Here is a 16385-nt window from a genome sequence, read left to right as displayed (position 1 = left end):
ACGAATTTCGTCAAAATTTCCCATCCAACCTATGCGCAATACAACACTGCACCCAAAAATCGAAAAAATCGAAGCAATTCGATGTTTTCTCTCTCCTGAAAAAATCGAAATATCACCACAAGGGCCCTTATCGCAAAACCCCTCTCAAATCGTGAAAAATCGAATTTTTAAAATCTTAGCCGAATAGTTGATTTTTTTGGTTCTGTTTTTTTGAAAATTTGATCAAAAATTTTTTGATTTTGTAATTGAAAAACAATTGAGTATTTTTGAAGCTTGCGATTTAGCAATCAGAATTTTTATTTCGGTCTGCCCTACGAGTTTCGTGATTTGAAGGGGGGAAAATACTACAACCCAAACAAGGCCCCCCTCCCATTTAGTAATCTTTTTATTTTCGATCCGATTCGATGCCTTTGAGCCTTCCAGAAATGTCCCAATGCTCCTACTTGAAAATGGTCAAAATGCCAATAAATTTAATATAACGTGTAGATTCAGTGTTGTTTGGTTTTCTGAGGCGTTGAGTTCAAATATTTCCTTAATTTTTATGTAAGATCCCTTAATGCTCCTCACCCTTCAGCCTCTTAATTTTGAAAAAATTGAAAAAAATACGCTGTGATGTGTCGATTGTTACTAGTTCGAGGTTGCTGAGTTTGGATTTCCATTCATTTTTTGAATTTTATACTTCAGCCTCTCTCCCCCTCCATCCATCCATTCAAATGAAATTAAATTCTGATCGAAATTTCTGCATTGAAATTTTTTTAAAAAGTATTTTGGAATGAAATTTATAGATCTTGGTGCTGTGATGTTGGAACATAGATAGACTTATTTTTACTGGTTAGAAATTGGAGTAAAGGAACCTTGAATTTGATAACATGAACGAACAATGTTGCAAGATGATTTTTGTGTGTGGAAATTCCTGAAATTCAAAGCTAATTAAAATAAGAAATCGAACTTTTCCCCTCCTTCCCTCCATCTTCTTCAATGAAAGTTCCCGTAAGATTTGAAAATTTCGAAAAAATTTCAGTGTGATTTGAAAATCCTGGGAAATGTTTTCGTTGTCAAACGATAGATCTTTTTTTCTTGTATTCCATAAATGATTGTTTTCATTCGATGAAATAATTGACCTCACAAATTCGAAAATAATGCATTTTTAAAGGTTTAAAGTCAATTTATTGAAATTATTTTAAATTTTGTGTAATTTGGGGATTTTTGACAGCTGACTTTTTTAATTGATATTTTGATTTTTTTTCCTGAATTTTTTGATCAAATTTGGAAAAAGTTGATCAGACATTAAAAAAAACCATACTTAGTAGATCAAAAAAATTCTAGAAAGATGCGGATGGGGTGAGAGAACTCGAAAAATTGATTCAAAAAATCGTGATAAAATCATTTTTGAAATTCGCAAAGCACCCGTCAGCTTTTATTGATCATCAATTTTTTCAATTGCTTTCTCTTTATTTCTCATTCCCCCTCGAGCCTCCTTTCCTCCTCCAAAAATTCAAGCATTTTTTCATCCTTCCTCAGTCCTCACCCCTCACCTCACCTCACCCTCGGTTATCGAAAAATCGCACCAGGTACTCGTACGATGAAAATTTCCAACTGTAGCTTCAATTTTTCATAAAAATAGCTGTTTATGTAATCGCGAAACATGGCGTATGCTATTTTGTGGAATTACTACGCATAAATCTGGGTCTAACAGAACTTTCAAAACGGCATAAAGCCTTTCGATATCACGTTTAGGCGAGCCTTTCAAGATGTGATCTTTTGCTCACGTATTGTAACTTTTATTCGGCGTTGCTATATTGTGGAAAAAGGTCTTTACCTGCTCGGCTTTTTCGGGGGTAAATGTATATTTGGCGGTTAAATTATTCACACCGGACGAGTTCTTTTTATCGGTCGAGTAGTCGAGCAGTATAAGTATTATGAATAGTTATCGAAACGGCCGCAGAAGGCGAAGTTACGAGCGAGGAAATGAAATTGAGAGTGAATTTTCATATTTATTTAAAGTGTCAGTTTACCCGCACTCGGCACTTGGCTCCGCTTCGTGCATTTGTCGTTATGACCCCGATGAAACGAAAAGCTCGTTTCAGATTGAAAAACTTGAAGTACTTTTTTGACGAGCTATTATAACATAAATTTACGCCTTAAAAATTTAATTCAATTCGTGGCGGACGAAGTTTGCGACAATCAAGATGTCATTGTTGAAGTACTCTCCGGTCTTCGCGTATACCTCTGCTTGTTTACCTGATGGGTTTTATGGTTGTGTGGAAACTTTTTTTTGAAAAAAAAAAAGTTATTCTCTTTTCGTCGAGAAGGCTGTTTTATGAAATTTAACGTAGGCAGTTACCTTTTTTCCCCTTTACAACGAGGTTATAAAATGATGGAAAGGTAAGTTGACGTTATTAGATGTGATCTGGTTTACGTAGGTACTCGTATATATGCAAGTTTTTAATGCCAACGATAGTGTGATAAATTAGGTGTAATCTGTCTAATCCGTCGTAGTGATTATTTTTCCGTAATGATTAATAAAAAAAAATTGATCGATGGCCCGATATCAATCCTTTCTTGTGTGGGTATCTTCTTCACATATTGTGTATGATATAGACAGATGCTTCGCCATAATCCATTAAAGCAAATTGAAAACACACGTTTGGATTTCACGTGCTTGTACTCGTATTCTGATGCATGGGTTTATTTTTACAGATATTGGCTGCTCCTATATTGGCCACATTGGCCGTTGCCATCGGCGTTCCGATCCTATTATTTTACGTTTACGGTGTAGTACCTGTATCGTTATGTCGATCGAGCGGATGCGGTGTGACGGCGTCGTCGAGCGGCGTACGATTGGATTTCGACGAACCGGAGTATATAAATCAAAATATTCTTACGAAGGTGAGCGGCGGCAGTCAGGGCACATCGACAGAAGCAGACGTAGTCAGTCATAAAGAAGGTAATCCGTCAATTGGCGAAGCTTCGTTGTCGTTGGGCAGTGGAACCCATTTGGAGCACTTGGGACGTGAACTGGATCGCGAATCTGCCAGTACGGTTGCGTTGGCTGGAAGCATATTAGCGCACAAGTGAGTAATTACAGCATTTTATTCGTGTGTGGGTTAGTTTTGATGAAAATTGGGTTGATTTTTGAATTCAGCACTGAAAATGAGTGTAAATTGATACCTCACTTGATAGCTTTTTGCGTACATTTTATTCATTGGTTCTCAAATTGAGTCGAACTTGAGTGTATGTCTAAGGTAGGACTCATTCTGTTGAGTACTGAAAAAGGAAACTGGCAATAGTCGAGGAATTTCACTCTTCCAGAGAAGTTATGGAAATGTCTAGGAAATTTTCAATTTTTATTCCTAAATAAAGGATATTTTGATCAGTAATTATGAAGAACTTTTCTTATCCTATTTTCTGTATTTTCTGTATTTTTGTCCTGATTTTTTTCCAAAACATCTTAGAAATATATTGATTTTTACCTTGATTGCTGATAAAGTCCTTTTTTTGCATAAAATTGGGAAAAAAACATGTTTTTTGCCAAAATAGTCAGTCAGTCTAATGTTGGTCCATATTGTCAAAAAGTCATAATTTTTACCAAAATTGAGAAAAAAACCCCCGCTTTTATTGGCTAAATTTCCAAAAAAAAGTGCATTTCAATTTTTGTCTTGGCGTCCAAAAAGTCATTTTTTTTGCTAAAATTTCCAAAAGATTATCAAGAAATCCTAATTTTTGTAAAAATTGTCAAAAAAGTCCTAATTTCTGTCCAAAAAGTTCTGTTTTTTCCAAAATTGCCTATTAAGAATCCAAGTTCTTCTAAAATCGCCAAAAAGGGCTTGTTTTATTGCCAAAATTGTCAAAAAGTCTTACCTATTTTTGGCCTAAAATAACATCAAAAGCACGGTTTTTTCTGTAGACTACAATACAAAGTCCTATTTTTCTCAAAAAAGTCATTTCCCCCCAAAATTGTCAAAGTTGTCAACTTGTGAGGAAGGCCCCATTTTTTTGTTAGAATTGTCAAAGAGTCTCAATTTTTGCAAAGTTGTCAAAAAAGTGCCATTTTTTCTAAAAGTTTTGTTTTAAAAAACTTGTTTTTTTTTCAATGCCAAAAAAGTCTTGTTCATTTGCCAAATTTGACTAAAGTTGAGTTTTTAAAAAAAAAAATATCTGCCAGTCAAAAAAGTCATGTTTTTTTTGCCAAATTTGCAGAAAACTTTTTATTTTTGACAATTTTGTCAGAAAGCCCCATTTCTTGTTGAAAGTGTCAAAAATATACTCATTTTGGTCCAAAAAGTTCTGTTTTTTTTTTCAAAATTGTCAAAAAAGTCTTTGACAAAATTTTTGTTTTTTATACATATTTGTGTCAGTGAAAAAAGTCATGTTTTTTTTTGCCAAAATTGCAGAAATGTTTTGATTTTCGACAATTTTGTCAAAAAGTCCCATTTCTTGTTAAAAGTGTCAAAAATATACTCATTTTGGTCCAATCAAAATTGTCAAAAAGGTCTTTGACAAAATTTTTGTTTTTTATGAATATTTGTGTCAGTCAAAAAAGTTACGTTTTTTTTGCCAAATTTGCAGAAATGTCTTGATTTTTGATAAAATTACCAGAAAGTCCCATTTCTCGTGGAAATTGTCTAAAATATACGCATTTTTGTCTAAAAAGTTCTGGTTTTTTTTGTGTCAACTTGTTTCAAACATTTTTTTTTTTTTAATTATCAAAAGCTCACGTTTTGCTCTAAAATGGCATAAAAGTCTTGTTTTCTGTTCGAAAGGTAATAAAAAGTCCTGTTGTTTTGCTAAAATTGCCAGAAGGTCCCATTTTTTGTAAAAATTATTTTAAAAAAAGTACCAATTTTTGTTCATAATATTCTGTTTTATTCTAAAATTGTACAGTAAAAAACCTGTTTTTTCTCAAAATTGTAAAAAAAATCGTTTTTTGCCAAAAATTGTCAAAAATTCACGTTTTGGGCCTAAAATGACATTGAAATACTGTGTTCTGTCTGTTTTGTCAAGATTGACTTGAAGTCCTGTTCTCTGTGTCAGTCAAAAAAGTCATGTTTTTTTTTTTACCTAAGTTGCAGAAATGTTGCCCTGGTTTTTAACAAAATTTCCAGAAGTGCCATTTTTGATTAAAATTGTCAAAAATAAGGACTCATTTTTGTCCAAAAAGTTCTGTTTTTTTCCATCTGTTTTTTTTTCAAAATTATCAAAAAGGTCTTGTTTATTTGCCAAATTTGACAAAAGTTTGGTTTTTAAAAAAAAATTATTAAAAGATCACGTTTTGGTCAGAAATGGCATAAAAGTTCTGTTTTGTGTTTGAAAGGCAATGAAAAATTCTAATTTTTGTGTCAGTGAAAAAAGTCCTGTTTTTTTGCTAAAATTGCCAGACGGTCTCATTTTTTGTGAAAATTATCTAATTTTTATCAAAAATGTTCTTTTTTTCTATTTTCTAAATCGTCAAAAAAGTGTTTTTTTTTGCCAAAAATTGTCAAAAATTCACGTTTTGGACTTGAAATGACATTAAAATTACTGTGTTCTGTCTGGATTGCTATAAATTCCTGTTCTTTGTGTCAGTCAAAAAAGCCATGTTTTTCTGCCAAAATTGCAGAAATGTCTTGGTTTTTGACAAAATTGCCAGAAAGTCATTTTTTGTTGAAATTGTCAAAAAAGTATCTATAGTCGTTTTTGTTCAAAAAGTTCTATTTTTTCTGTCGTTTTTTCCCAAAAATTTTGAGTTTTTTTTTTACCAAAGTTGCACAAAAAAATTGTTGAGGAAAACGTACCTATTTTGTATTTTTTTTTTCCAATCTCGATTATATTTTTTATTTGATGTAAACGCACGATTTTTTGTCTAGACTGCAACAAACAGACTCGTTTTCTGTCTTTAAGTCAAAAGAAGGTCCTGTTTTTGTCCAAATTTCCGATCTGTTTTAAGCCAAAATTGTCAATAAGTTTCTCCTCTAATTTTTTGTTAAAGTTGTCAAGAACTCGTTATTTTTGTCGAAAAAGTTCCGTTTTTTGCTTAAATGGTCAGAAAGTTCTCATTTTCCATCCCCATAAAAAGTCTTGTTTTCTGTCATGTCTAAAAGTCGCTTTTTTTTGCCAAAATTATCCAGTTTTGTTTGTCAAATTTGAGTAATGCTGAAATGCTCGGCCAATCTCAAATCTTCTCAGTCCTCGAATAAGAGGTGTTGAAAAAATCGAATTTTATGACTCGAAATAAACTTCTCCCCTGCACCTTTTTAATCCCTGAAAATATGTGATAAGAAATTGTAGATATTTCTTCAACACGAGCTTTCTCATTTTTACAGATTGGAAGTGCTATCAGACGCTGTGACAGCTCAAAATGCCTGCAACAATGGCAGCGAAACGGCTTCCGATCGATCGGATGTAGCCACCTCTTCAACCAGAGCATTGCACGGTTCACTATTGAATTATAAGGTACGATAAATTGACAAGAGTGTATTTTTGGACAATCAGCGTGGAGTTTGTCGCACTTTTCTTTTTCTTTTCTTTTTTTTAATTACGAGAATTTTTCACGGATGAGGAAAAAAAACAACACCTTAATGGTTTTGTGTTCCGTAGACCGATGCGTTGTCGACGCACAGTTACAGATTGGCTGGCGGTAACGAAGGTGGATCGACGTCCGCTGAACAGCGAAGCGAAGCTAATCTATCGCTTAGTTCGTTAGAAGAATTGACTGCTTCTCTGGTACAGAGAGTTAGATCTTTAAAACAGGTAGGTTACCATTGCAGACTCCACGCTGCCTGAATAATGTAGTACGAGTAGAATTGTTGCAAAATTTAATGGTGAAGGATGATATATGATAGATGGGCTTTTTGTTTCGATATTTTCAATTTTTTTTTGAGTCAGTTTAAAATTTAATGGAACTACGAGTAATTTGACTATGTTGTTTTTTACACAGACGAGTGAAAGCTCCGAAGATGGAATCAAACTCGAAGATGTGGTCACCGTTAATCCGAAATCCGAAACTAATGAAGGTGCCAGCTCAAAACCATCTCCGTCTAGGTGAGCAGTAGTAAAGTTCTTATCATGTTTGTGGTTTGTAAATTTAAATCATAATTATAGAATCATTGGTGATTTTGTTTAACCTACTTGTGATTGTTATGTCGAGATTTAAATATTTTCTTGGAGGGGATAGAAAGAAAGTGGGAATGAGGAAAATGATTTTGTATGAGTTTTGTTTTAATTTTTCAACGTTTTGATCAAGTTTTGAACTGATATAGGAAATGAAAAAAGTAAATTAATCAGACTATGGGACGAAATTTAATTAATCGAGTCAATAACCTGTTATCACCTACGTAAACAGATTCGATTATCAGCTATCGGGGTTTCTCTTTTTATTATTTTGGCATGATAAATATTTTAATTGTGGGAGCTTATTGGAAGGGAATGCAGGAGGCTCGTTTCAAAACAGTGGATCAAAATTCTAAACCAAAAAACCAGCATATTTGAAAATCAAGCAAACCACTGGTCAGTGGTCACAGTGAACTTCTTTTATTTTTTGAATTTTGAAGCATATTGTGAGACTTAGAGACCTGTATTCGAAAAGTAAATTAAAATTAGAAATCTGTGTGATGTCACACGATTGTTTTTCATTTTCTTTTGAAATTTGATCAAAAATGGGAAGGGTAGGGGAATATCCGAAACATTTTTTCTCAAATTTGGCGGGCATTTTTAAATGACATGTAGTTCTGTTCGTAAAAAGTGACGTTTATTTGGAAATTGAGTTTTTAAAAAAGTTCAATTTCAAACTTTCAAAAATTATGAGAACATGATTTTGAATTTTTTTTCGACATTTTTCAAAACTGTGCAAATAAACTTCAATTCTGAATGTTTCCATTTTATAGGGTTTCAAATTTTGGTATTATGGTACGAGTATTTGAATAGAGAATTTGAACTACACATAATCAACGAGGCTCTTCTCAAGGTGCAAAAGGGGAAGGGGGAATCCCTGTAAGAAAAACCCATGAACAAATTTTGAGAAAAGTCGGAATGTTAAAATAATGCTGCGTTCATGTTTGATTGTTGAGTGATTTTGTTTCTCTTGACTTTCATTTTTTTAATGGCCATTGTATAAATTTTGAAATGATATTGGCTTTGAAAAGCTTGGGATAAAAGATTGAAAAACTGTTTCAAAAATTGATGACATTATTGAGCTAAAATATTTATAAATTATAAATTGAAAAATCATTCATTTTTGAAAAAATTTACAGAAAAAAAATTGTAACCAAATAAAAGTGTGTTCTATTCATAATTTTTTAAATAATTTGATCCGTTTGTGATTTGGAAGTTTTTTTTTTGAAGAATATTATTCTTGTCTTCGTGTTTTTTTTTCAATATCAATGAATGGTGCTACTTTTTCAATTCTGCAATCATCAAGTATTTTGTTTGATAAAATCAACAAAATTTTTTGGTCATTTTCTTCATTTTTTTGAACGCAAAAAATTGCAATTTTTGGTGGGGTTTGATTTGAACTTTATTTTTCAGTTTGTTTAGAGTATACCTGTTTGAAAAAATAAAAAAATAAATAGGAACATGTGCTGAAAAATGAATAAATTGATACCATTTTTTTAAAATTTGGAAAAATATTCACTAAATAGCAATTGGTGGGGGGGGGGCTTTTGCATTCGTTTAAAATAATGCTTTCTGCTCCTCCCTCAACCCCTTCCATGTTGAAAAAAATAATAAAAAGGAATTTTTTTTTGAAAAATAACCAGTTTCAATTTTCAATTTTTGAAGTTCTTTACTATGAAATAAATCTTTATATGGTGCCTTTTTTTTAAATTTGGGAAAATGCGTATTAATTCGCTTTGGGGGGGGGGGGGGGTTGAGGTTGAAGTTTTGTTTTTCAGTTTGTTTACATTCCTTTCTCCTCTTCCCTCAATCATCATCTTGAAAAAAATAAAAAATAAAATAGGGATATGTTTTGAAAAATGACCCGTTTTGATTTTCAGTTTTGTAATAGGTAGGTAGTTCTTTGCTATGAAATAAATTTTAATAATTGATGCATTCCCCCCCCCCCCCCATCAATGCGTACCAAAAACATTATTGTAATTAAGAAATTGGAAGTTTTTTGTTTGGAAAATCGAATTTATCTTTTTCAATTATGTTATTCAATTATCAAAGTGTTTTATCAAATAATATCTTTTTCACTTTTTTTTTGAAAATGAATCAATTTTTTTTAAATCTCTGAACTTATGTCTTTCAGCTGACCCTTCCTCTTTAAAAAAAATGAATTTCATTAAAAATAAATTTTATTAAAAATGAACTTGAAACTAAATCAAATTTAATAAAGAATGAATTAATTTAAAATGAAAACTTCCGTGAAATTGAATTGAAAATAAATTAAAGTGAACGAATTCTGCTTGGAAAAAAATTCAAATAACTTAGATGATTGAATTATGAAAAATGAATCAAATTGAATTGAATAAAATTGAAAATGAATTGAAATGAGCAGGTAGTCAGGTACCTAATTAAAATTGAAAATGAGAAGCCTGGAAGCTCAGTTGGTAGAGCACTAGGAACAAACACATGTAATTACAAACACCCCCCCCCCCGGAATGATTTTTTTTTAAATGTAGTAACCTTGCTGATTCTACTTAAGATAATTCTTACCCCCCCCCCCCCCCCGTTCAAACTCGCCAGTAGTTGAAAGTCAATCCTTGAAAGAATGTCAGACGATGTGAAGATGCTGAATTTGAAATTTCCTCACGAACGATTCTTTTACTGTTCATTCTTGCCAGAAATTATCGTTGAAATGTTAATTTTACATACAAATTAGATATTAATATAATATCTTTCGTTCATTTTACAGGAACCTGTTACGAAATTTATTCTTCAACCTGACTTCAACAGCAACAGCTATGCCAATCGGTCAAACGTCATCGAAGACCATACCGTCAACGAAAACTTTCCAGGCGACTTCTGAGAAAACAGTAACAGCTAGTCTTCCTTCAGTTTCTGGCATTTCTCGTAAAAAAATAATCGTAGACAAAGGTCGTAACGCGGGCAAAAAGTCGCCATTTTTCTAAGATGAAAAATTCGTCTGTTTTTTATCTGTGATCTGTAAATTTGCTTCGCTTTGCTTCTTTATTTCCCCCTCTTCCCTGTCTCTTCTTTATTTGTTTATATCTGAATTTTCAATTACGATGAATTTACTTCTCTTTATTTTTTTTTCTTCTTTGTATTTCTACGTTATAAATAATTATTTGTTTTTTCGAGTTTTTCTTTTTTTTTTGTATTGGTACCGAAGTGTTCCAAAGAACGCTTTTTATAATGTGTATTTATCGTATTCGCGAATCGCTTTATCGAAATTGATGCATTTAAGCGAACAGAAAATCGAGAATTTACAGCTCAGTTATAGAGACGTGTTTTTATTATTTTTTCAAACGCTGATCTCGTGTTATAAAAATCTTATTTTTTTTTTGTTTTTTTACAACGACGCAGTTTTTATTTGTAATAATCGAGTTACAACAAGTGATTATCTTAGTGATAAGTTTGTGAGATGTAGATTAGAATTTTCGCGAATCTTCCTCGTCTTATTTGTATCCGAATTTGTCTGGTGACGATATATTTTTTTTCTTCTTTTTTTTTCTCTTTAGGTTTTAAAGCTCTACGGTATAAGTATTTTTTTTTATGTACGTGTGAACAATGTAGTCAACGATTTTTTTTTTGTTTTTAAATTATTTAATCCGAGATTCTACGAGTCATGTGATTCGTTTGGTTGATTCTCGATTCTTTTTTGTTTTCATCTGATGTGAAATTTCGGTACGATTTGGGTGTTTTTTTATTCGTTTTTGGAGTAATGTATTTTTTTATGATTTTTCTCAAGTGCAAAGCATTTTAAGCGATTTTCGCTGATTTATTTTTTAAATTGCGTGTTACAGAAATTTGACGTTTTTTTGTTTGTTTTTTGTTTTTTTTTTTTGTGAAGAAAATAATTTAAAATTTTATTTCGATTTTCGCTCGTATTTTTGACGTGAGAGCTTTAGGCGAAAAGCAGACCTGGCAATTTGATTCGCCGATATTTTATTCTCGTAAATTTCAGTCAATTTTCAACGTTTTTACGAATATTGTATTATTGATTTTTTGAAATGTTGAGTCTTAATTCCAAAATTTTATTTTATATCTTTTTTTCTTCGTTTCTTTTTACATTGATTGTGATTTTCTTGATTTTTATCGGTTTGATAAATTGTAATATGATTACGGGTGTTCCAAACATCCGCTCCTGCCCCCAAAAAAGGACTTTATAACCAAAGATTTTTAATTGTTTGAAAATTTTTGTTTTCTAATTCTAAACATTTGATTCAAAATCTTGAAAATTTTTAAGATATTCAATTAATAATTTTTAAGAAGCAAAAAATTAATTGTTGAAAAAATTTAATTCAATTAAAAAAAAAAAAAAATTAAATTTGTTGTAATTTTAAAAAAAATTGAAAAAACGAATTTTCAACCCAGAATAACTAATTTTTTGAATAAAAAAATTAAAAGTAATTTTAGTGTTTGCAACACAATTTTTTTATTCCAATTTTTTTTTGAAAAAATTGCATTTTGTATTGTATCACATTAAACTGACAAAATTGAAAAAAAAATTAATATATTTTTTCGAATTTAAAATATTACTTCAATAATTTTTTTATATTAAAATTTTTTGTGCATTTTTAAATAGGTTTTATGACCCTTCCTCTCTCAACTCTCAACCCTTCCATTTTCTTCTAACTCTATCCTCGAAAATCCTTCCCCTCTCCCTTGACTCCTTTACTATCTCAATTAGTACTTCTTCGAGCATCTCATCACAACGATGTAGAACAAACTGAACGAATCACTGAGAAAAAATTTCCACCCACTTGATTGTAAATTTAACGAATTACGAGTATACAAAGAACTGAAAAAAAAAATTATAATATTCTCATTGTGGCCGGATATGAGAACGTAGTCATACAAACACCGCCTCCCCCTGCCCCCGAATTCCCCTAATAAAATACTTGTACGATACAAATAGTCATATTATTTTTTTTTTTCGTCTAAATAACGAGTAATTTTTTGTATAGATAAGAAAGTATAGAGGTGTTTCTTTTTTTTTATTTTTTATTATTTTCTTTCTTCTTCTTTTTTTTTCATAATGTGAGAATTATTAATGGATATTTTACGACTCGATCTCAATTCACAATGACGGAAAACAAGCATGGTATTTTTGGAGTTGTTTTTACGCGTTGGTGTAATTAAAGTCTGTTTATTATCATATTGCATAAATATAATATTATGTATTGTATATGTACCTACGATATATTTTAATATTATTTCGAACGCTTTTTATAATTGTGTCGTTTTATCCTCTTTGTATAAATGAACTATGAATTAACTAACGAAAAAGCACTGCTAACATTCCTCGCATTTTTCTATAAAAAAAAAAAATTATTAGACTGAAAAGAATATTGCGAGGAGGGTTAAACGGCGCTCGACGATGTTTTCGCAGTTTTGTTTTTTTTTTCTATCTTTCTCTCTGTGTTATTATTTAAATGTGGAAAATATTCATTTAATACGAAAAGTTGATTTCTTACATAATTTCAGAAGTAAAAGATCGTTACTTTGATATAGTTGTTTTTCGATAAATTTGGCTTTAATGAATGAAAAAAAAAATTGGTGTATTTCCTAATCCTGTTGTTTATGCTTATATCTGTCTGTATTGTATTTTTTTTATACGTTTATTTACAACAACTGCATCGCTATAGGTAATCTATAAATATTATTTTTAAACGTAGATACTGTGAAGTGAGGGGAGGTTTGAACTTTAAACAATCTGTATTTTGTCACGTGAGTTGAAAGTTTGAAAAATTCAAGTGTGGTTACTCGTATTATTTGTGTAAAAGATTTTGAATTTGAAAAAAAAAAACAAATGTTTCATCTTGTTTTGATTTTAAAAATTGTTCCTATAAAATTCCAAAGTGTGCTATTTTTTGATTTGCTGCGCAAATTATTTCGGTTCATTCAAGTTTTGAAAAATGGTAAGAGAATTATAAACCTTTTTTTCTCAACATTCAACTCGAAATTTACCGATGAGTTCAATATCACCCTACTTTACCGTATTTGAATTAACGTGTACGAGATGGAAAATATATTATTTGCATGAAAAATATTTGTTTGTGTTTTATTGTGTTGAGCTTATTTTCAAGTTTGGTCCATCTCCGCTGAAGGCTCTTTCAACTTCAACGCCAAAATACAATTTTTTATCGAAAGTTTTTTTTGGGTATTTTCGAAGAATTTTAGCCCAAAATTGAATAATAATATTCGATATTTTCAAAAAAAAAAAAAAGGTCTCCTGTGACATAAACATGGATTAAAATTTTGGAAGAAAATCAAAAATTTCCATCAAAAAAATTATGTAGCAGTTTAGAAAATTTTTGACCAAAATTAATTCAAATTTTTCTCAAAGAAATCATAAGTTTCTATCAAAACTTTTTTTTTGTACTTTTCTAGAATTCTGGCTCAAACTTACATACGTCAATTTTCGGATTCCTTTTTTATTTTATTTTTTTTGAAGGAAGTGTCGCGCAACCTTTTAAAATGAATTGAAATTTCGCAAGAAAATCAAATATTTTGGCGAAAAGTTTTTCAAACATTTTTGAAAACATGATTTTCTAGATTTTTGAAAAAGGTGCCAGTATTAAAATGGGTTTGAATTTTGACAGAAAATCCAAAAAATTTATCGAAGCTTTTTTTTAGTAGTTTTAGAAGATTGCTGTTTCAAATTTGGCTGAATTTTGTGTAAAACCATCATGGAAGGGATATGTGACCCTGACCCTGTGACCCATCAAAATAGATTGATTTGATTTTTCCTGTAACTTTCAACATTGAGCTATTTTGGATCAAATTCTGAGATTTTTACTTCGTTGAAATCGTGAAAACGTGATTTTAACGTCTTTGTGAAGAGTTAAATCTCAGAATTTTACCCAAAATTGCTCTTTGAAAGTTACAGGAAAAATCATATGAAAAATTATCTAGCACTTGCTAGTGTGTTTCAAAATGTAAATTCTTTAATTTATTTGAAAAAATAATATGCAGAAAAGCCTTTTTTAGGGGTCCCTAAAGTGGGGGCTCTAAAAAACGGGTTCAAAATTACAAATACATATTATAGAGGTAGCATAATTCAGCTTTTTCGTATAGATTATTGAAAATTTAAAATATGTATACCGCAAAACGTTACGTTTGGCGCAAATCGCAGGTTTCTAGTTTTCCAGGGGTTCCCAAAATATCAAAATTACGAAAAATTGAAAAATTAAATTTTCTAGTACCAACGCAAAATTTTAATGAGCTCAAAATTTGGTAGGATGGAGGTCTTTCAGATACTAATGAACTGTGGAAAGCTTTTTAGCGGGGCTCAAAGGGGTAGGTTCAAAATTGTGGTTCAAAATTCTCCAAAAACGAACCCCCCTTCTGCCCCCGAGGTTGGAAAATAGAAAAATCCCTTCGCACAACGTTTATCGAGTTCGAACAGATATTTTATGCTAAAAAAGTTTTTGAAAATAATACTCAGGGGTTCCTAAAATTATTTTGTTATTTACAACTTTGGGAACCCCTGGAGCCCAAAAATGGTTATTTCGGGTTAACTAATCACGGATTCGTATTTGGGACATTAATTACATTTTAAGTGGTTGCTTTCCAAATCTTATTTTTTGAATTTTTGAAAAATTCCTATCAACGATTTTGGATTTTTGTATATTGCTACAAAAATATTTTGAGCACACCAGAACATTTTCCAATCAAAACCTTCCCATTCCGTTTATTACTTGCTGCCAGGTAAACATTTTCAATTTCGCCTCCTCCTCTATATCTACTCAATTTATTCATTATCTTTCACCTACTATGGCGGCCATTTTGATTGACAGGTCATGCCAAAATCGCAGATTTTGCGTTCCAACATAGGACTAGCATAACATTTTTTAAACCGTAGAATGTAGATCGAATGAGCAGGCAAAAATTCATCACCTATCAAAACTTCTAGTGCTAAAGTGCCTTTTTCGATTTTTGGTGAATTTTCAAAAATCAAATTTTAGCCAAAATGTCAGAAAAAAATCAAAATTTCACCAAATTGACCTAGAAAGCTGAAATTTGGGATATACCCTATTTTCGACCTGCCAAATCGATTGGAAACACTGTTTCAAACCGTTTTGAGTAGTTCTAAAGCCTCCAGCAGATTTTCGAAACTCCAAATTCCCACAAAATGTCATCAAATGAAGTTGGAAAGCCGAAATTAATTTTGCAAACTAATTTCAGTACGCTACGAAGTCGATTGTAGGTGAATTTCAAGTCGTTTTGGAGCCTCCAGCAATTTTTTGAAAGTTAAGTAGGGCCTCCAGTAGATTTTTGAAACTTGAAATTTCCTCAAAATGTCATCAAATGGGGTTAGCAAGCCAAAATTTACTCTGCAAACTAATTTTAATACAATAATATGAAGTTGACTACATGGTGGTTTCAAGTGGTTTTGCAGCCGCCACCTACTTTTTGGAAATTTCGATTCTCCTAAAAATGCCATGAAACCTTTCAAAAAGTCACTGGAGGCTCCAAAATTACTCGAACTCACCTTAAGTCGTCTTCAGAGGGTGTTAAAATTGGAGTGCGTAGTTACTTCCAGCTTTCCATCTCCATTTTAATGAAATTTTGGAGAAATTTCAAGTTTCAAAAATTTACTGTAGGCTCCAGTAATTTTTAAAAAATCACTAGAGGCTCCAAAACGACTTGCAATTTACCTTCAGTCGACTTCACAGTGTATTGAAATTAGTTTGCAAGATTAATTTCGGCTTTCCAACTCCATTTGATGAAATTTTATGGGAATTCGAGTTTCGAAAATCTGCTGGAGGCTTCAGAGCTGTTCAAAACGGTTTGAAACTGTTTCCACTCGATTTGGCAGGTGGAAAATAGGGTATATCCCAAATTTCAGCTTTCTAGATCAATTTGGTAAAATGTTGATTTTTTTCTCACATTTTGGCCAAAATTTGATTTTTGAAAATTCACCAAAAATCGAAAAAGGCGCTTTAACACTTGAAGTTTTGGCAGGTGGTGAATTTTTGCAATTTTGCCTGCTCTTTCGACTTACCTTTGTACCTTGTACGGTTTAAATTTAAAATTTTTTATGCTGGTCCTATCCTATGTTGGAACGCAAAATCTGCAATTTCGGCTGACCTGGCCGCCATTTTGTAAGTAGGGCCACCTTTTTTTAGGACAAGGGCTAGAAATGTTCCTTAGGACTCCCCATTTAAGAAAAAAGTTGTCCCGGAGGACGAGGATCGGCAGGGAGGTGCAAGTGATCCTTATGTGAGCCCTCCGACAAATCTGAAATTTTTTCTACGTCCTTTTAACTTTTAAGTTTTAAG

General features: G+C 31.6%; 1 protein-coding gene across 3 annotated transcripts in view; it reads left to right on the top strand.

Annotated features, from left to right (window-relative positions):
- The window catches only part of LOC135841412 (E3 ubiquitin-protein ligase RNF19A-like), a 142317-nt gene extending 129167 nt beyond the window's left edge, over positions 1 to 13150 (top strand). For 2 of the 3 annotated variants that reach the window (XM_065358353.1, XM_065358356.1), the window contains 5 exons: positions 2701 to 3074; positions 6303 to 6432; positions 6577 to 6729; positions 6917 to 7020; positions 9830 to 13150. In XM_065358353.1, coding sequence (XP_065214425.1) covers positions 2701 to 3074; positions 6303 to 6432; positions 6577 to 6729; positions 6917 to 7020; positions 9830 to 10046 — 978 coding nt within the window. In that variant the 3' untranslated portion in view covers positions 10047 to 13150. The remainder of the gene's footprint in view (positions 1 to 2700; positions 3075 to 6302; positions 6433 to 6576; positions 6730 to 6916; positions 7021 to 9829) is intronic. The other variant, XM_065358354.1, reaches the window with a different exon arrangement.
- The last annotated feature ends 3235 nt before the right edge of the window (positions 13151 to 16385 follow it).

The sequence above is a fragment of the Planococcus citri genome, chromosome 3, assembly GCF_950023065.1.
Source record: "Planococcus citri chromosome 3, ihPlaCitr1.1, whole genome shotgun sequence".
In the NCBI taxonomy this organism is placed as follows: Eukaryota; Metazoa; Arthropoda; class Insecta; order Hemiptera; family Pseudococcidae; genus Planococcus; species Planococcus citri.
Note: the sequence above shows the minus strand (reverse complement) of the source record. Positions and strands in the feature narration are given on the sequence as shown.